Source organism: Eublepharis macularius, chromosome 5 (assembly GCF_028583425.1).
Source record: "Eublepharis macularius isolate TG4126 chromosome 5, MPM_Emac_v1.0, whole genome shotgun sequence".
NCBI classification, from domain to species: domain Eukaryota; kingdom Metazoa; phylum Chordata; class Lepidosauria; order Squamata; family Eublepharidae; genus Eublepharis; species Eublepharis macularius.
Window position 1 is genome coordinate 142,016,947 of NC_072794.1, and position 21,893 is coordinate 142,038,839.

Below are 21,893 nucleotides of genomic sequence, written 5' to 3' on the forward strand. Positions count from 1 at the left end.
TGCAGAAAGAGTTCTGAAAAAAACGTAAGGGGAATCAATCAAGTTGATATTATGAACATTGCTATTATCTATACAGTAATATGTACAATGTGCCCAAGGCTTTATTCAAACCCAACAGAAGTCTATAACCTAACATTCAACATTTTAAAGCAGTAAATTCATTCTAATATTATTGCTAAGTAAGCATTACATGTGCAATTACCTTAGGCATGCTTATTTGTAAAGAAAGAAACAGTGAAATGAGGAGGATCTCTATGTCAAGTTCTGCTGTTCATGCAGAATTATTCTTCTTTTCTCAGAATTGTAAATATATTGCAAGCGAGCATTGCGTCGGTTGGAGAAGCCTTCTGCATCTTTCATAATATATTTATTTTCTTGATTTATAGCCCACCTTTCTTGATGGAATGATAGAATTAGAAGACAGTATAAAGCAGGATAATATATATATATATATATATATGGTCATTTGCTCCACCTAACTGGGACCATTATGGAAAAGTCCAGGCTTGCAGGACAGAGAGATGACATTTCAGTAAAACAATTTACTGTGATATTTTTCCTTGATATATAAAAATTAGGGAGCTCCTGCACATGTCCAACCCAACTCCAAATAGGCTTAAAGGACCTAGACGTCTCAAAGATCATTCCTATTTAGCCTGCAGGGCCTGGAATCTGTTCTGGAAGAGGGCAGGGTCACAAGCATCAGCAACAAATTGGGTTCATAATGTTATACCTTCCCAGTTGCCACATTCCACAGATGGAAATATGACATACAGCCTTATCCTAATAGGTTCAACATCAGCTTTATCATTGTGTGAAATAGCAGGCCGCACCCCATATCACCTTATCTACAAGCATTTGCACTAGATGCATTTCCAGCCTGCTCAGAGATCACATTTCTACAGACCCCAGAAACGGAGCTTCAACACCTTGCTCAAGTATGAAATAGCCACTGAAAGCCTAGCAAGGCAACCAAGAGAACCTCTGGTATCTAGCCACTGACTCGTTAACTGGTCCAGTACTAGTAGCTGCCACATGTAGTGCAGCACAGTGGTTAAAAGCATGAACCATGAGCTGACTTGATTCTGAGCTCAGCTGTGAACTTGCTGGGTAGTTTATGAAAACTCACCCTTCATCTGCAATAAAGACAAAAAAAGGATTATATATATAAGTATCATATAAGAATTATATTCCATGTTGTTACTCAAAGGAAGACTCTTGTGGTGCCTAAAGGATTAATAGATTTATGGAGGAAACTCCATAAAGATTAATAGATTTATGGAGGAAACAACCTCTAAAGTTTATGCCAAAATGTAAAGGATGATCCTTTTACTTGCATAGTACAAGACAGTGGGCATCAGAAGAGTGACTGAGAGACGGCCTAATCTAAAGCATGTTTTCTCAGAAGAAAGACCCACAACATAGTAATGAGTAAGTCTCATTGAGTTTAGTGGGGTTTGCTCAAAATCATCTGGCTACTGAATTTGGAGTATGGCCCATTGATTGCATTGGAACTTATTTAAGAGTCACTGATTCTTAATTGAGGTCAAGTACTAACCCACAAGGAGTGATCTACCAATACGGGTGGGGCATTCAGAATGTTTGAGAGCAAATAGAAGTGTATTTGGGATTTTAAGCAGCCTCTTTCTCCCATCTTGCAATGGCTTCTGACAACCAGTGGAGAAGAATTATTTTATAATGGTAACCCCAGCATGAACATAAAATCCCAGAGCCTAGACTTCTCACCCCAAACCCTTAAAAAAGTGTCACACAACAAATGAGGATCAAAGCTTATGTTTAGAGTTGGGAGATGTCCATCTGGTACAAGGATCACACTGAATGCGTATCATAGAACTGTACATCATATATGCTTAACATAAATATACCTATATGGCTAAATCCAGAATTTCACTATAGGTGTTAACTGTTGATCATGACCAACCCTTTCCAGTTAATTAGTTTTGCTTATCTGTTTATACAGTGCCTCCTCTTCAATTAGATCTTATGTTTATTCTGCTTTGCCCCTCTTCAACAGTTAGAACTGGTTCTCACCCACGCTGTACAGATTGATTTCTCTTTTTGATTGGTTATTGTTTCAAGATGGCCTCTTTTTATAACACCCCCACACACCACTCTGTTGCTTTCTATAAATAACTACTAAGGATATACATTCCAGGCATTGGATGTAGTGAGCCCCGATACAGAAAAATTTATGCTGGAATAAATTGTGTTAGTTTTTAAGGTGCCAGAGGACTTGTTTTATTTTATCTAAATAAAACTGCCTGATCTGGAGAGCTATTCTTGTCTCTACGGGGTACCTCGGAGAGATGTTCTAACCCCCTCCCCCGCCCCCGCCCCCCAGGTTTGGTGTTGCATTTAACCATGCTGCATACTTGACGGGCGATAGCAGCCTGTTCCGAGGCTGCTAGCACACATTCCTACGCACGCTTATCTGGGAGTTCAGTTCTAACACGGACTCAGGAGGACACCACCTATATGACAGGTACCAGCTGCATTCTGTGGGCATAGACACGTGGTAATTTGCAAAACCGCTTCACGAATAAACTTTAATTCAGATCTGGAAGATGAACTTCGACCTACATCCCGAAGAGGCGAGTCTTTTCACGCCGTTTATAATGCAATGTCATCAGTCTTTGTCGGATATGCATTCACTTACTAAATAATGTCCCATGCTTCGGGAGAGCCCAGAAATAACGGATAAGCACGGTGGCAGCAGCCCAAAGAACCCCCGGACATGAAGGGGGTGGGGGGAAGTAGCATTATATTACAATAACCACAAAGCCATTCCAGCCGCGACTACCACGCTAACGTTTTAAATACCTGCAGGCGATCGCCCAGAAGTGTGGGACAGAATTTCCGCGCATGCTTACAAAGGACTCTAAAATATGTCAGAATTGGACGGAGAACGTGCGCACGCGCGATGAAGATGCTGTACGTCTTGCACAATGTGCTGCGGGTAAATCTCTTCTTTGCAGAAGGAGATGAAAATTAGGTAAGCCCAATTCTTGCTGTTCATTGGTGAGAAAAAAAGAGGTGTGACCGGATATGCAAATAGTACCCGGCGTGTTGAGGCCGAAGGAAGGCACGCCAATGAGGGGGGGGAAGAGAAGCAACCGGCATTTTTCGTAAATGGCGGAGAAGGAAGAGGCGTGGCTGAAATTATACAGTTGTAGAGGGAGGCGGGGTCAACGAGAGCCTTGTGGGCGTTCGCTGGAATAGAAATAAGACGGCAGAGCAGCTTCTGATTGGAGAAAACGAAGAGGTTGGGCGGAGATATGCAAATCAGAGCGGCCGCGTCTTCCATCCGACTGTCCCTCCTCCGTCTCCTCGCCTAGCCCCGCCCCGCGCTTTAAAAGCCGCCGCGCTTGCGCAGTGAAAGGAAATGAGGACTTAGTCTGTTACACAACTGACTGTGCTCTATTGAGGGGGCAGCGTTCTCCCTTCGGCCTCAGACCTTGTTACTCTGCGGGCTTTTCCTTAGGCCTCCTTGTCCCCTTCCCCCACTTGCACTGCAGTAGGCATGAGTGGGGACCAACTGCACAACGACTCCCAGGTAAGGGGGCCCCAACCCCTATGGGCAGGGGGAGGGAAGATTATGGACATTTAAAGGCCTGCAGTGCCCTTTCAGAAAATTCGGGGGAGGGAGGAGAGGGACACCCCTTCCCCACACAGTTTAGCTCTTCTTCAGGCATCTGCCTCAGCTTCCTTCAAGTATGGGCCCCATCCTGTCAGGCGCTACAGGGAAGAATTTGCCCCTATTTTTAATCCCCATTGCTTTCCTATCTTCCTAGAACAGAATAATTTTGGGCCTTTAGTACTAGGTAGGTCTCTCATCCTCCCCCACTAAATCCCCCCTCCGGGGCTTTAGCTTCAGACTCTCCACCTTGCCTCTCCCCAGGGCTCCTTTCAAGAGGCCTATTATGCTCAGAGGCACCCTTAGCATTGCCTCTTCTCCTCAATGTGGTACATCTTGGTGGCCCTTTCGGCCAGCAGAGTCCTTGGGGAAGAGGACATATTTTCCTTTTCTTGCTTTTTTTGGTCTAGTCGCTACCCTGAAGGGGGGTCGGGGGTGACGGGACCTCTGGGGAGAGACACCCACGAGGGATTAAAAGGAGGCAAAGCTGGTGGGGGAGGGGGCAGGGAGGGGGACAATCCAGGTTTGGGTCCCTGCCTTTGGTTTCGAGGGGTCGTGATTGTGGTTTTCTGGGGTGGGTGGGGGTGGGGTAGGTGTTGTAAAGCTTCCCTGTATCCAGATGGAGCCTTTTTAAAAAACCGTATTTCCCCCTTTCCTTCCCCCCCGTAGATCGATGCGGATTTCCGAGCGAATGGTGAGTCTCTTTCCTCCCCTTCTAAATTTCGTTGGGAGAGTAGGAGGCTTTCTCTTTCTTCCTCCCCCCTTCCCCTTGTATTGCCGGGGATGGTAGAGGACAGACATGGCGTCCCAGAGACTAAGTCCCGTCTCCTCGCTTACCGGCCCCATTGTTCCCATCGAGCTTCCTAATGCTCCGAAATCCGAGGGCCCCCGACCCATCTGACCCAATATCTCGGGAGAGGGGGCAGTGGAGAGCATGGATCGGGCCTTCTCTGGTTTTTCGGGGGCTCTTTTGGGCCCCGATTCCCCCCTGGAAAGTCGCCTTGTCGACGGTCGGGACTTAGTCTCTGCGCCATTTTCTTTTTCTCTCTCTTCCCTGTGTGTCTCTCTTTCTCCTTCTCCTCCCTTGAGCTGCCCACAAGGAGCCTCCTGCAGCGAAAACAGGCGAAATCGCCAACCAACACCCCTTTCGAAATAGCCTTTCCGAAAAGGGAAAGGGGGGAAAAACCTTTCTTTCTCTCTCTTTTAAAAAGCTTGACTTAGTCGCTTGGCTGCCTTTTATTCCTGCCTCGTCCTCTTTCCTCCTCCCCCAGCCCTGTTTCTTTCAATCAATCCCCCCTCCCAAACCAGGAAAGGTGGTCGCAACATGTTGCTCTTTAACTCGTCCTGCCTCTTTTTGCATTCGTAACATATTAAGATATATGCAGAAACTTTAGTTTCTGGGGTGAGGGTTTATCCCTACATTTTTTTAAAAGGAAAAAAATAACACATTGTGGACAGCTCAGCAAAGTGCTGATAGGTACTATTCTGGAAGTTGCATAGTTGATTTTGGAGGGGGGGATCAGACTCTAAAAGCAATATGGGATGAATATCTTGGAAGTATATTTTTCAAATCTGTTGAGTGTGTGTATTGGAGGTGGGGGGTCGACTCTGTATTCTATGCCTTTGTCATTCCTTCATGGGGAGCTTTCCCTACCCTTTGAAGAGAGGAAATAGGGTCTGGGGGAAGGGAAGAGAGACGTAACTGTCAAAATTGCTTCCTCCACCTTTTTTTGAAAAAGTGATTTCACTTTAGCTCTCAAGACCTGGAGGCTTTATGAGACTGCCTGCCTTGCTTTCACCAACATTGCAGTGCTCTGCATTTGCATGCGTGCTTGACAGCAGATTTGATACACTTTGAATTTCTGCTTCTGCATAGTAGCCTGTGGTTACAAAGATCTGTGAAATATAGTTCAGGTATCCTTTCTCTCTGTACTCTAAAAAATTCTCTGTTTAGAGATTTTGATTTTAAGTTTTTTGAGATTTTTTTTTTAAATCTGGAAACCTCCCTAGCCCCTAACAATGAAGATGATAGAATGCATATGTTTAAGTCTGGTACACAGACAATCTGTTAATAGGAGCACCATCTACAAACTGGTACATACACATGGGATTTTTTGATGTCTAAGGAACACTTCAGTGTTAATGCAGTGCTGAAGATTGGTTTGGATTTGGATCGCAGTGCACTTGAAACTCCGGTGACTCGCAGTTAATGCTCAGGTTGTTCAAAGAATAGTGATACTGGTAGTAATGTCCTTTTTGACCTTGCCACCAAGCTGAACTTGCTTTCCTTTCTTCGAAGGCTCTTTGTCTTCCACTATACCGAAGTGCCTTTGACTTCTGATTCAGAGACTGGTGGGCTGAAGTTAGTGTCTGAAATACCTGTTCCTGTTCTACGCAAAGTAATGGAGGAGACAGAATGAATCCCATATAAATTATGTTATGTACACAAAATTGGTGGGCACTGTGTTTTCTGCTGTGGAGTTTCCTCTCCCCCCTGCCTCTCTCCATGTGTCTTCCTTTCTCCAAGTATCAAGCCTTCAGTTTGAAAAAAGTGAAGGAAAACATTTAAACATAAAAGTAGCAAGCTGCTGCATTCTATTCAGTCACATTCATTTAAGAGCAATGTTAAAAAAATACAGCTTTTTACTTATCATTTACTGAGTATTTAATGACAAAATCTATAGGCATTTGATGATGGCAGCACATTCTGGGCGCTATATAGCTGTGCTACTTTGTTCTGCTTTAGATCACAGGAGCTATGGAAGTACAGCTAGAAATTCTGAAGTTGATGGGGGTACCCAGTAAACATTCCTGATTTATGGCATGGCATTGTGGCCTCTGAATAGATCTAAGTGCTTACATTAATGTGGCTTGGGAAACAAAATAATGTTAAAGATGCTGTCAAGCATAAGCTTGGCCTGTCACGGGCCATTAAATATCAATATTTCTCCTAACCAGATTGTCTTGGCCAGCTTAACTAGATAGTTGGGTAGAATGTAATTGTGTGACATTTCTGTTTGGATACTACATTTTGTATAAAAATTGAGACAGTATTTTATTCTCTCCAAACCCTTACTAATTTTCTGTTTATATGCTTTGCTGGCTGTCTGCTTAAGAGTTTGCAAAATCACTTCTGTGTGCTATGTTCGTTGCTTAACTTGGCTGATTCTCAGAACCACTTAAAATATTCACATGATAAGCCCTCTCGTACCTGTGTCTTTGCAGGTTGCTTTTTAAATTACTCTCCCATATCAGACATCTTTTGCACATAGAAAGTTAGTATGGAAAGGTTTAAGGCTTGTCTGTACATTTCTCTCTGAGATCTTAGCTTGCTTCATGGAAGGGTGTGTGTGTGCATTTTAACATGCAGTTTGCTGTCATCCTGAAATGGTGTACTGTGACCCTGTATTTTTTTTCCTGAATGATAGAATATGGTTGAAGATACTGGGAAATTGTTTTTCAGCAAAAGTTAGTCTCACCAATGAAAATAGGGATGCCTAAGAAACTATAACCATAACCAGCAGATTTCTGCTGCTTTGTATCTGCTTTTATGACAGAATATTTATTTTTCCTAAAAATGTATAATCACAATGTGCACTTCTTAAAAAAACAGCTCTTTTTTAAACCCTAGATTCTTCAGCTTGTGGCAGGCAATTCCAAAAGTTCCCATGACTCCTAGAACTTAAGAGAGTTGAGCTCACATAATGTTTTTCTGGTGTTGAAGTGATCATGTGGCTTGTATCTGAAAACAATGAAACTTGGATTTATAAGTAGATGCATGTCTAATCTTTATTCCAGCAGTTCAATGAAGATGATTTTCCTCTTATGAATTAGTATGTGAGGCTGAAGAAAATTGTGTGTACAACATTGTGTCTAATCGAAAATCTCAAAATCTGTTTCAGCAGGGTGCATTTACCCTCCTGACAACAGCATATCTGCTAGAACCCATCTTGTCCTTCAGTTCCTGCATTGTTTGCAAATCGTGGCTTTTTTCTCATTTTTCAAGGAAAGATGTTTTCAGCTATGATGTGAAGCTGCTAAGAGGCAGTCCCACTGGACGCCTTACAATACCTTTCTGTGTGTCTTGCACAGGCTGTATTTTTGTCTTTTCTTGGTGTTGAGAACATTGTAGGACTCAGTGGAAAGCCTGCATAAAATTCACAAGTAACTAAGTCTTTGAGGGAATTTTTTCTTTGATTCATTATTGAAAATAAGACAGAAGGGAAATATTGGTAATAATCCAGCGACACACATTAGATATACTTCGGATTTTACACATTGTTTAAACTCTTTGGCTGTTTGGAAGCTCTGCTTCTCACTGAAATGTTTACAGCTAATCCAAAACATGTTTATTCAAGTGAGTCCCACTGAGTACAGTAGAATCTACTCCCTAAAATATGTGATTAGATTTGCAACTGAATGGTAGTTTTAATATACATGGTAATGGACCCAAATAAATGACAAAATTGATTTTAAGTTGCATGAAACACATTTTTAAATGATTGAGCTGTGTGCAACTATAAACAGCAGTTAAACAAGGGAAAACTGAAATACTGCATGGGTCATTTGATCAATTAAACTCTATAGCCTATGGTTGTGGTTGGAAGTGTTTACTTCTGGCCCTGCCAGGAAATGAATTATTTGGGGGAAACATCACTTGGCTTTTGCTTTCCTATACCAGCCCATTATGAGGAAATATTTTCCTATCTTGAAAGGCTTGTGAATTCCAGGTATGGTAAACTGAATGTATAAAATAATAAATAAATACAAACTCTTGGATGTTGATTGCATTTCTGGTCTCTCTCCAAGCAAGATCCACTTTCTTTTTCTTTGGATTTGCAGCTGAATTTGCATGTGACCTTTGGGAAGCTACTTAAGTTCTTTGCTTCAGATCCTCAGGTTTAAATTGTCACTGGGCTGCATCTGCTGCATTAAGTTTGTGAAAATATTGAAGATCATCCATTAGAATTGGTGATCACTGGCTCAGTGTTTTCACAATACTTGAATTTGGTTATATGATCATAATGCTTGCTAGTGAGGTAGCCTTGAATCCACATTTTCCATTTAAAAAGACAAGGGTGCCTTTTAAAAGGGCGACATAGGAGTTTACATTGTCATCTTGTTCATATGGATTCACTAGTCGTTTTAGCTTGCAGCATTTAGTGGCATGTATTTTCTCCAGAGATTCTCCTTCCTTTTCTGGAATAAATAAATGTCAGTGTTCCGTATCAAAAGAAAATCTAACCTCAGTCCTTCCAGTTTCAGCAGCCGCTTGCCAGAGTGCCATGAATTACAAATTGCTGCATTTTTAGAATACCGGCACTTTAAAAAAAGACTATGCAGATGTCAAGTTGCAGCTTATGCAGATGCAGGCATCAGTTTAAAACTTGTATGTCAGACTTTTTTTCTTAAAAGGAGGCTAAAGAAAATTACACTATCAGATGCTCTGGCTTGCAGTAGCAGTACTGCAATGGTTTGAGCTGCTACCATGCAATAGAATACAGCAGTTTTATAAGAAATTTAGTACTTTGTGTGAAAACCAATACATTTATTTTATGAACTGGGAACACTCTCAGGTGGCTCAGAAAAGCTAATACATAGAAGGATTGCATCTGAGCTGAGATCTGTTGATGATTTGTCTTACTAATTTTATGCCAGCAAACTTTAGTACAGTTTTTAAAGGAAACTTGGATGCCTCTTAGGAGAGTAAGAGGAATTCCTCCTCAGTCGATACTTTGGCTGGTTTACATCAAGGGAAACAACTCAACATCATCAGAACCAATCTTGCCTATTTTCATAGCAACAAAAAGAAGCTATAGTCTCTCACCTGGGTAAAATGGATGTAATCACTGTGCATGGAACAATGAGGTTACACTGTAACACCTGTGGGACTTCCTTGACTTTCCTATGGTTCAGAGGTAGAGTGCATGCTTTGTATGCAGAAGGTCTGTTCAGTCCCTGGTATCACTGGACAATGGATCTCAGATATCAGGTGCTGGGAAAGACCTTTCTGTGCCTGATACTCTGGAGAATCTCTCTCAGCCAAGGGAGATAATACTGAGCGGCAGAGACCAAAGACTTGTGTAATGATTTTCTACTTTAAACTTGTCTTTTCAGTACAGCCCCTCATTATGTTGCCTTAAACTTAAATCTCAGGAGGGTCCTGGTCATAACTGACATTCCTTTTTTTCCCTACTCACACAGAGTTTCAGGCATTCTCTATTTTACTCGGGCTTCTACCTTGAGGACACCTTCCATTTGGGGTTTCAGTCCCACCACTAACACCACCTGTAGTGTTATATCCCCTTTGTGTGACCTGTATATTGTTGCTTATCTGACTTCCTCAATATTCCCAAAAGGTTTTAGCTGCCAGCAAAGGCTTTTGCCTTAAATCTCCTCTGTTTGTCCTGTATTATAGGAAAGATCTGTTATAGATGGTAGTATGACACAATGGTCAGCATGTGGGGATGGCTGTGAGGTTAAAAAAAGGATTTGTTTGCTTAACCAAAAGTAGAACTTATTTATAAGTACATATGCATGATGGTTTTAGAATATTGATCAGTGTATTGGTTTCAGAACAGGTTAATAAACTTGGTGATTTCAAAAATATTAATATCTTCTTATATTTACAGATCCAGTCACAAAGTCAAATTTTCCATACTGATCTTCACTAACAAAATAAACATTACTCTCATCCATACAGACATGATTCATTCAAGCTTTTCAACACTGTTTGCTTGCCTTAGATAGAATAATCTCTCTCTGAGATACACACATATTACCTAGACTCACACAGTTTCCCTGACTTTGACAGAATTCCTCAGAGCTCCTCATAGATTCACTGAACTTGACTGAACACTTTTTTTTCAGCACTTTGACTAAAAACTGTACCCCCTAGCATATAGCTACCTTCTGATCACAGAACACTCCATTCACCCATCCAGTCCTCCTCCTTGTTTCAGAAACCTACGTTTAAACTCACATTAAACAATATTCAAAACACATTAATATACACGAACTTATTTACATGCAAAGCATTACAATCTGCCTTGGTATAAGGTTTCCTTATTCTGTATGTTCATGTGCACACTACACAAGTGCACACAGATTTGCTCCTTCTAGTTGCTGTGGTGCATGACAATGCCCCCCATCAAGCAGACAATACCCACCCCCGCTGCATCAGTGACAGAGTTTTTTCTTGCTCTCTAGAGTTCAAGTGATGTTGCATATGACCTGCCCCACTGAGCGACATGTTGGTAACGCTCCCAAGGTCAGCCAGAATATGAACGGCTCCACTTACAAATGCCCCTTTTGTGACACGTGCACACATGTTTGTGACTTCAATTCCTGTTAGCAATTGTGTTTGGCTCAGTAGCAGCTCTATACAAGCCCTAATATACCTATCTATCACAAGATGTCAAAATTAGGATCTCTCTTAAATACTGCTACAGGTCAAATCAGAATTTAGTAATGTTTCTGTAATATTTCTAGGTGTATGCAAACATATTCCCAAGTATATGGCCCACTTTGGAGAAATCATTTGAGGATTTCTCTGCCTTCTGTAGAGGGCTTGCATTTAAGGATTTGTTAAACTCCTCTGTTCATCTCATGAAAATAAGAAGTGCAGTAATGGATTTGTGAAGAACTAGGCACACTGTGGCCCCACATCTTCCGTGAGTGAGATTTTGTTCTGTAAATGTGAAATCAGCATTCTACAGTATAGCTCTCCATTTACAAGAACCATCTTTAATTCAAACAAAGCCACATACAAATACAATTTTGTGCATGGGAGCAAAGAATACATTTGTATCTGCAGGCATTTGTTGGTTAGCCCACTGGATTTTTGTTTGTTGTCTTCATTGCTGCATTATCAGCACAAAATGTAGAAATTACAATAAGTACACAACATATATTGTAATTTTTCTGTTGCTGACATACATTGCTGGATGACTGAGCAACATCTGATTAATTACTATTAAAAAAATCTCTGTCATTCTTCTGCTTGTTTTAATGAGAGAATACTCTTGACCTAAGAGAGGTTATTTTGTATCTCTAAAAGGGAAGTCTTGCTGTACCTCAGCAAAGATCTTGCCGATTGTGAGGGGCAGAATAATTTGCAAAATTACTATTAGTTAAACTCCTTTTTAGAAATATTTGTAGGCTTAAATAGTGAAGCTGCTAGGTTATGTTTTGTAGGGTATCACACAGTTTGTCATAAGAACTGGATCAGTTAAGTGTGTATAGTTTATCCATTTTTCACTTATCTTTATAGAACTGCTGTGCATAATAATTCAATATTCAGCCTATGACACTTTAATTAGACTCAGTTTGACAGGAAGAGCAACAATGTTTATAAAACCATGTGTTCTCCTAGTGTAATGATTAGTCCTGATATTTTGGTATATAATCTTAGAAATGATGCCTGTCTCATTAAGCTATGTGTAGTACTCTAGAAAAGACCTCTCTTTAGACTTAATTGGTTTGGTTCCCCACCAGTTTTCTGTTGGTGAAAGCAGATTGCTGCCTTCCTCCAGCAGGCCCTCTTGGCCCCAATATATCTGCACCAGGAATCAGGAGACGCATGGGGACAAAAATTAATGTTGGGTGATGGGCTTCAATCAGTAGGGGAGTAAGCCAAGATCATCCCTCTTTTCTCTTGTGCCTGTGGCAAACTCATACGATCCAGCCCAGTATGTGCTGTTCTGTCTTACATTTGCACATAATTTTCCATTAATGGTAAGTTGTATGTGTCTATGATGGAATATTTTTCCTTATTGGTGGTTGAAATATCTGCAGACCCATTGGATTGAAGATTTTTCTCTAAAATGTATTTTTAAATGTGTGTTCGTTTTCTAAGCTGCTTTGAGCCACAGAGTGGGAGAAGAATAGCATACATTTAAACACGCACACACACTGATTTTGATTTCACTTGCATCTACATTAAAGCATGAAGCAGACTCCTGTTGTCGCTGTGCTTAAAAGTCACAGGGATTGCTAAGTATATCATTGTTGGTAGGTGTATTCATATGGTTTGAACCTATCAATCCCTGTAACTTCCAAGTGTTGTAAGATCAGGAGTCTGCCTCAGGCTTGTAATATAGGACATAATGCCTGAATTCAGGAGATACTGGCATGGATGAAGCAGAGGGTTTCAATGGATGGTAGGATGTCTGTCTGCAGAGTATGACTTTCCCATCTCCTCCACCCTTTCCACTACAACTCTGGTAGCAACAAGAGTAGAAAGACTAGGATGTTGTGTTCTGCAGATGGAAATCCATGTGCAGAAGCATTCCAGTGGATCTAAGTCACTTTCTGGATCGCATTGAGGTTCCGTGTTTTAATTAACTTATCTCCCAGTTCTTTGTACTTAACCGTCCAGGGGACAAATTCTCGTATATTAAGTATCACTGGCATTAATGAAGTTACTCAAGATTTGAGAAGTTTTACCGAACTCAGATTGACTGTGGTCTGTTTAAGGACTGTTAATAGCATTCTAACAACTACTTCTGTCCTCTCCTGGATACCCCAGACAAGCCTGATCTTGGCTGCTAAGCAAGGTTGGCCTTGGTTACTAATTGGATAGGAGACTTCCAAGGAAGACCAAGGTTGCAGAGGCAGGCAGTGGCAAACCACCTCTGTTAGTCTCTTGCTTTGAAAACCCCACTAGGGGTCACTATAAGTCAGCTATGACTTGAGGGTACTCTCCACCACCAAGGGCTACTTCTAGATACTTTATTTTAATGAGTTGGATCTAGGAATCTGTTCTGCTAATGGCAGATCCTTACTTCGGTGTAAGGAGCTTCTTGCAACAGAGGAAGATTCCTTACATCACAGAAAAGCACGACTGTAAGTGGAATGATGTCGTAGGATCCAGCCCTTTGTCAATACAATGCAGGGCTTGTGAAGGAGATATATTTTGGATATTTCCATCTTCCCCAATCCAAGTGTCCCCTATGTATTTATTTTAAAATGCTGGTACCGTATCTCCTGCCATGCAGACGCAAGGCAGCTTAAGTCACACGCACATTGAGAGTAAGTTAAAAGAAAAGAGACAAAAAGTGGCAGAAAGAGAAATTTGGTCTGTTCAAGCTCTGTGTAAGGAAACAACAATAAAAACATTTTAGACAGGACTGGTCTCATTCCTTTCTTCAGGCAGAGGTTTGTGTAGTTTCACAGGTGCAGAGGAAGGCAGGGCTGAGCAGCTGGTCTCTGGCAGCTTTGGCTAGAAACACTGCCCCCCCCCCCCAGCAGCAGAATCCCAAGCAGAAGTTCTTACACTGTCGCAGGGGAGGGGAGGGCTGGCAGTCTTCCTAATCCCTGGCTGGAAACTCAACTAAAAGCAGGCCCTAGGGTATTACGGACTGCTAGGGGCTTTGGTAGGCCAACTTCCCTTCTGTTTTTCCATCTCCTCCCAGCTTGTATTTATTCAGAAAATTTATATGCTGCTTCTCCAGATACCCGTTCCTGAGACTTTCATCTAATGTCAACATTTTGAGGGCAATGAACATACAGTCTGAGAAGAGTTACATTTTTCTCCTTATTTAGGGGGCTCCCCCAAGCATGTGGAACACTGTCTTTGCCTGTGGCTACCATTCGTTGCCTTTGTAAAAGGCAATGAACATGACATTTGTTGTTATAACAAAATGGAGTCAGAAATTGGAGGGGGGGCATTAAATGATTGGGAAGTTTATCCCATCTGTTGTTCAGCTCTTCCCCCTCCAGGACACTTTAAGATCTCAGGAGCTTGAACAGACCAGATTTTTCTATTTCCCTCTTTTTCCTTTAACCGACTTTCAACATTCTGTGCCTCTTGGAGTGTACTGAGCCCCAAAGCTAGTTCCCTCCCTCTTACTTAATTTACCATATCATATGTGTTTGCCTACCTGGGGAGTACTTTAAGTAGATAGAAACCCCTTCCTTGTCTGTGGGTGACTTGATTTTGCTACTTTTGTGATTGGCAATTTACTGTTAGAGAGACGATATCATGGACTTGCTTATAAACTCACTAAATCATAATGGAACTGTATAAACATGGGGAGGGTTTTTTGTTCTTTTAAAAACTTCATGAGCATAACATGCTTCTGGGTCAGTTGTAGCTCCCTGCAGCTTGTGGTGCTTGATTTTGTCCTCCAGTATATTTATATATGTTTCAAATCTTATCAACAGATTCATAGTGCAGATCTGTAATGGAAGAAACTGACATAGCATCAAGAGAAAAGGACACTCAGGAACGGTCCTATAATCCGTTACCCTAAGAGCTGTTTCATACATTATACAACAATAAAATTATTTTTGCTCCCAAGAATATGCTGCAACCTATCCTGGCCCATTTGACAAGTGTACTTGTAAGATAACATTCCATTTCACACTTTATAATTTTTGGTGTGCTCTCTAAAATATATTGGTGTACAGCCAGATAAATTTAGCTTCACCCAAAGCCAGATCTTTTGCAGATTAGAATTTTCCTCCAATTTTAGTATTCCAGAGGAACAAACAGACATAAGTTCATACTCTTTTTTTGGTTAAAAGTTGGGTTATCACAAATTCCTGCCGTTTAGAAATGAAAGCAAATGGAAAAGTAGGAAAGGTGGGCTAGAGGAGGAGTCAGCAGCCTAACTGGAACTTCTGAGAGCTTTATCACAAACATGCCATGAAAATACTCATAATGTACCTCAGATAAAGGCCAAGTTATTTTGTGCTAGAGAATGTCTGCTCTGGTTGTCATGTTCTGTTAGCTTTCAGGTTATGTTCCTTCCTTTTTAGAATTCAATTTTTTTCTTTTTTAAAACTATTGCTTCAGAACACATGCATAGTGATGTGAGTGTCTCCTTTGTTTGAGAGACTGTGTCGTGTTTTTCATAGAGTAATGAATCCAGGAGACCAGGATTCAAATTCATACTGTGCTGTGAAACTCACTGAATGATCTTGGTGCAATTACTATAGCTCAGTCCAGCCTACCTCGCAACATTGTTGTGAGGGTCAGATTGGCTGACAGCCTGGTTTAGAGAAAGAACTAATCTGTCCAGAGTTATGTGTTCTCATTGAAGCTGTAGAGTACCTTTAAAAAAGAAAGCTGATCTATGCTTCTACCTGAAACTGTATTCTTTGAAATTTAGAATTTCAATTCTAGTAGAATTTACAATTATTTTTTTTTTAAAAGCTCAGTTTTCCCTGACTTTATATTCACTCTGCTCTCATTTTTAGAATGTATTTTTTGGGAGGACAAGAGTCAGTTTCGTTTCAAAGGAACAGATAACATCGAAAATAAAACTAGCCATTTTTCTTTAAATAGCAGCTTCCCAAGAAAGAAGTCGTTCATGGTGCTTTACTGAAGTGGGTGCATGTTTTTATCATCCTGATGACGAATGCTTGCTAAGGATACAAAGCTGTTAAAATTATTTGCCAGCAATTTGCTGTGTTGCGCAGATTTGAGTGACTAGATAACTAAATATAGACCTGCTCCTGCCTCAAGGAAGAGAGAGTGCACTTGCAGCCTTGCTCAAAGGTTCTCACTTAGATGTATCACATGTCTTGCTAGATCACACCTGATCTCCCCTTCCAAAGAGGTGCCTCTGTGCTTAGATTGCCTTCCCGAAAGGAACGTGGCGTTCACTTATCTATTGTAACTTTGGCTCTTCCAGAGTCAGCAAACTTTCATGAAAAGCTTAATTGTGAAACTAAATGCAGTCATTTTCAGGCTGTACGTATCTCCTGAAATCCACTTCTTTTAGTATAATGCATTGGAAAATGCTTCTTGCATTGTCATCAGATACATTTAAAATCAGTGGGATTTTATTGGGATTTCAGTAGGCAGTGGCTTTGACTCTTCCACAGCCTCTTGCTGCTCCTTCATTTTCTAAAGTTTTGCATCATAACTAATTTCATAACAGCTCTTTGTGATCTCGTCAAAGATTATGCAACTTCAGCTAGGAAATAACAAGTGAAAAGCAGCAAATGTTAGGCTGCTTCTTCACTGTGGGATAATAATTGTTGAAAGCCAGTAATGTCAATTCTGGCTGAAATCCTTTCAGGCTGTTAGTCGGTTTTGCTGTTGATTGGCCTCATAGACAACAGCAGTCATTGGTTCTATCTGGACTAGTATAGGAATTTAAGCTAAAATCCCGACGTTCATACATGTACTGTATTAACAAAGTATTGGAGATAGTTTTTGCAGCTTTTACCTGTTCTATGATAGTTATTGAAATTTAAAAAGACACCTGACAAAATATACGAAAGGCTAGAAAACTACAAGAATACAAAATGTCCATTAAAAATTCAAAATGGTCATCTAATAAACAGTCTTTAAATTCTTAAGTCGATCCCATTAAGCTTCAATCCCATTAAGCTTCAAGAAGTAGCAGGAAATGTTAGAATCTGTTTTCCTCCATTTTGAATATTTTGCTAATGATTTGTTTGATGAACCTATCACACCTGGCCCCCTAATTTATTAGATGTGGGAATGCATGTGTAACCACAGCTTTTTGCGAAAAAACCTTCCCTTTTATTTCAGTAGACCAGATTAATCTAGATGCATGTTCCTTTACAATGACACTTGTGTATTCATAAGAGTATCCAACAAACTCTGTCAGAGCAGTGGCCTCCCCTATTATAGCGGCAAAGCAATAGAAGTCGTTTAAAGGAAGGGTAGCAGAGGTGTACAGACTGAATTCAGAGAAGTTGGAGGCAGTGCTGGTTGGGAATGTTGATAGTCTGAGGGGGACCTTGGAACTTTGTTGCTGATGGGCCAGGTGAAAGTCTGGAAGTACAGTTAGACTATTTTCTCTGGTGATGGAGAAACAGATTGGTGCCATTGTCAGAAGTGCCTTCTCCCACTTGGTACCTGGTTCACAAACTTACTAGACCCAGCAGACTTGTCTGTAACCTCAAGCCTAGATTGCTGCAGTGTGCCACATATGGGACTGCCCTTAAAGACAGCCCAGACATTTTAGATAGGAGAAAACATGGCAGTATTTTTTGTGGCTAAGATCCAGTACAAACAGTATATATCATCAGTTTTGGACTGGTTGCTGGGCTGAACTCAATTTAAGGCACTGATTTTAACATTTGAAGCCTTGCAGGGCCCGAGACCCACATACCTAAAGTAGCATTTCCCCCTCTATGAGCCTGAATGCAAGTTACAATCTTTGGGCCACTCCTTCTTTCAGTATCTCACTATAGGGTGGGGGGAGGTGAAGAGTATATTGGCCTGTTCCAAGGCAGTCAGTGATAGCTCTGGAGCCTTTCATAGGCCATATAAAGCAGTTCTGTTTAGAAGAGCTTTTCATGTAATCAGCTGCTGTATTGTTTTTCTGTCTTTAGGCAGCTGGCTCTTACACCATAGTGGTCTTAAAATGAGTTAGATTTATTGTTGCAAACCACATTTGGTTTTAATATTCCGCTTGAATCTGTAGGCTTGTATTTGCCATTTACTATTGATACAATAATAATAACATTCAATTTATATACTGCCTTTCAAGACAACTTAATGCCTACTCAGAGCAATTACAAAGTATGTTATTATTATCCCCACAACTATCGCCCTGTGAGGTGGATGGGGTTGAGAGAGCTCTGAGAGAGCTGTGACTGACCAAAAGTCAACCAGCTGGCTTCAAGTGGAGGAGTGGGGAATCAAACCCAGTTCTCCTGATTAGAGTCCTGCCGCTCTTAACCACTATACCAAACTGGGTGTATGGGCAATGTTTTCCCACCATCTAAGACGTTGTAGAGATGGGATATTTCTGGGCCAGATTTTTACTTTATGGTTGTAACATATGGAGGTACCTTTCCAGATCAAAGTTAAATCAAAGAAATGTAATACAGGAAATATTTCTGCATATGTCTATTTGTGAAAAACAGGAAGGCCTGGAGATGCAGAAATATTTCATAGGTTTTTTTTTAAAAAGCAAACTATAGAAAAGTGAATATTGGTTCCATTTGTACTTTATTTAAACACCTGTTATTTGTGTTCTCTGCTTATAAAAGCAACATGCAAATTAAAAGCCCAAAACCTGTTACTTTATAAACTAAACAGTTTCAAAAACAGTTTAATATTAACTCAGTGCAGTGACAAAATCCTGCATGTATTTGCATTTGTCAGCAGTGCGGTCTCAGCCAGTTTGAATAGATTATCCCAGTTGCATCAAAAATTGCCCATAGCAGGTCTGATTTTTGTATCTTTCCCAAGAAAGGAAAAACACTCCAAGGTTTCATCATATGTGGATTGGTAAGTAGGCATGTTTAACCACATCCCTAAGTGACTTGTGGGAAAGCTCCCATTAGCTCGAAGCTTAATGTGAGAAGTTGTACTTTTCTACCTGTACTAGTGAACAGTATTCGTTTATCTTGTTGAATGCATCCCCTTAAAGCTCAGTTCTCCCCCTGACCCCTGTAAGTAATTGGCATGGCTTAAATTGGGCTCTTCATTGACGGATCGGCATTCCTGTTAAGGGTTTATGTTACAGTATTTGAACAAGGGCCAGAGCTTGTTGAAACAGCTGTTTAGTTTCCTGGGAGGCTGCAGTTCTCGGATCTATTGAGATGCTGTTCAGAAGGGGTATGAAAACATAGGTTGGTGTGAGAGTACATTAGTTGCTGACATAAGTTAAGATGTTTTTTTAAAGAAAGTTAAGGAAATAGGTGACTGTTGCTTGCATCTTAGGGCTCCAGATATTTTAGGGCCACATGAGTAGTATTTGTTTTGCAGGTAGAATGTTTAGTGTAAAGTACAGAAAGCGCTACTGATTGAAGCCAGTATGTGAGCCGGATTGCAGCACGGGAGAGTACTTGCAATGCTTGTCAGTCAGACATGGCCTTGTAGCGTAGAATCAAAGCATGTTAGAAGTGGGCTGTTTCTTCTTCCAAGTATTTCATATCATGTGCAATTGTTTGTCAGGCACACCTAGATTGTGGTTTTTTTGAGATATGTAAAAGAAGTCACAACAGCAAATTGTCTTACAATAATTGGCTTTGGGGCAATTTAATTTTGATTTTATCAAAGTGTGAGCCTTTTCCATGAATCTGGCCTCATTCCATAAACAAAATCTGAAACCCTACCCCTACTGCAGAGTAACCACGTGTTTTAACATAACAGCAAACGAGGGTTCATTGCTATGTGAATGAGCATGGAGATCCTCAGGCTCCCTTATCCTTCCCTTACTTGACACTCAGCCAGCTAATCAGCTATGTCAGCTAATACAGCAAACTAGAGTTTGGCATTGCATCCAAGCAGGCCGGATTATGGCTTTTGAGCTTTCTCTGCAAGCTTGGTCAAGTAGTATCTTGATCTGGGTTTGGAATCCTGGTTTGCAAGGCAGATTGTAGTTTACCTTTTTGGAGGTAATGGTAAACTGTGGTATGCTGGAAGAGTGGAAATAACTAATTGGGTGGTTGTACATGGGGAGGAAAGCAGCACTTCAACACGCGGATTTCTCAGGCTTGTTCCCATAGCAGCAAAGGATGCCTATGCCAAGAGTTAAGAATCTTGACTATGGTAATGTTTACTATCCCTTTGGGCTTAAAGTTAAAGTATTGAGTACAGGCCCTTGTCCTTCATTTAAATGGCTTTTTAATACTTAGTGTGATTCGTGTCTATATGGCATATTTGGAACAATGTATGATTGGTTCAGTAATAAACTCATTAGATGAGCATAGTAGAAAAACTGGGATGGTCATGGACCAGTTTTAACATGCCCAAAAAAATCCTTTAACAAGTCTGATGCATGTTCTCTGTTTTAGTAATTCTGGGAGGCTTTAAATATTCACTCTGTGGGTATTTTCTTGTGTTAGATATGTGATTCATTCTAATGTGAACAACTGATGCAAGGTGGGATGAATGGAGCTTCAGCCAGGCGCTGGTATGGCATTTGAACCTTAGGGAAATTGACCATCAGTTATGGGAGCTGTCATCTTGCCTTAAGAGAAAAAAAATGTTTAGGTTATACCGGACACCACAGCGCCTTCTTACTAAAAGATAAAGTACAATGTCCAGTTGTTGGTGTTGTAACTTAAAAGATGCGTCTCTTAAGCTTATGCTTTGGACATGTCCAGTTATTCAGTCCTTTGGGAAGGAAGTCATTACTCATATTATTTTTGTATTAGAATACTCATTTATTTTTTAGGATGTTTATGTACTTTTAAATTATTTGCCTGTCTCAAGGGCTGATGGTCAACAGAAATGAACCCTCCATGCCCTTACAGTTGCAAAAAAAAGACTGGTATTACAGCACTGGAAAGACAAGAACTCACTTCTCATAATTCACTGAATTGAGGATTTATAAACTTAACATTTGATTGTATTACCTATAGATGACAATTGTGTATGCAGTTATTTTTAGATATTCGGAGACCTTTTATAGAAGCTTATGAATAGATTGATCAGCATTGTTTTGCTTTTTTGATGTTGATTTTTCTTTAATCAATTCCCTTCTTTCTTTTTTTTTTACTTTGCACAAATACAATTTTTAAGAAACCCTTAACCTAAACAGATTGTACACGTTTCTAAAGGTGTACAGTCTGTTTAAGCTAAGGGAGTACAAATAGAATTGTTCATGAGTTATAGTAATAATGCTTTACAGGCATTCATAGCCATTTGCAAATTTGATCTCTTAGGGCATCCCTCTAAGATAGACCAGTGTTGGCATCACCAAATTCCTGATGGTAGGGAGAGGAAAGCTGAGTGTATTGTGATGTGCATAAAGCTACCAGATGAGATCATGCTTGAGGGGTGGTTTGAACAGAACACTCCCTAACCTGCTGGAACAATTGTTTTTAACTTTCAAAGTGTACAGTTAGGAATGATGAGATGAAGGCGCTTGCTCCACATTGGGAACTTGGAGACATCACCCAGTATGAAGCCTCGGGTTGTGCAAGAGTTAATGTTATCACAGAACATTATGTAGGATCTCCTCTGAGAAGTCTGGAAGTGGTTCTGCCAAGAAGGGAAACAACTACATGTGTGGGGCTGGGTAAGAGAAAAAGGAAAGTGGAATGGATGGATCAGAGCCAAATGTGAGCTATGTGAACTTGAGAGTTCGCTACCACCCCCCTGGAAGATCAACTGAGAAGCTTATGCAAGGAGGAGAGAACAAGTGAACAAGTTTATGAGGGGTATGTGTCTCAATAGGGGGAGGGAGGGTACTTATTCCATGTGGTATTCCATCTGTACCTCCTCTTATTACGTGCTAAGGACAAGTTTCCAGGTTTCTTTTACATTAATGTTCAGTGAATACCTACTTGACTA

The 21,893-nt window shown here is 40.7% G+C and overlaps 1 protein-coding gene across 1 annotated transcript in view; it reads left to right on the top strand.

The window, feature by feature from the left end:
- The first annotated feature begins 3,422 nt into the window (after window positions 1-3,422).
- TOP1 (DNA topoisomerase I) overlaps window positions 3,423-21,893 on the top strand; it is a 102,333-nt gene continuing 83,862 nt past the window's right edge. The window contains exons 1-2 of the mRNA XM_054981215.1: window positions 3,423-3,574; window positions 4,325-4,349. Of these exons, the coding sequence (XP_054837190.1) occupies window positions 3,542-3,574; window positions 4,325-4,349 (58 nt within the window). The 5' untranslated portion in view covers window positions 3,423-3,541. The remainder of the gene's footprint in view (window positions 3,575-4,324; window positions 4,350-21,893) is intronic.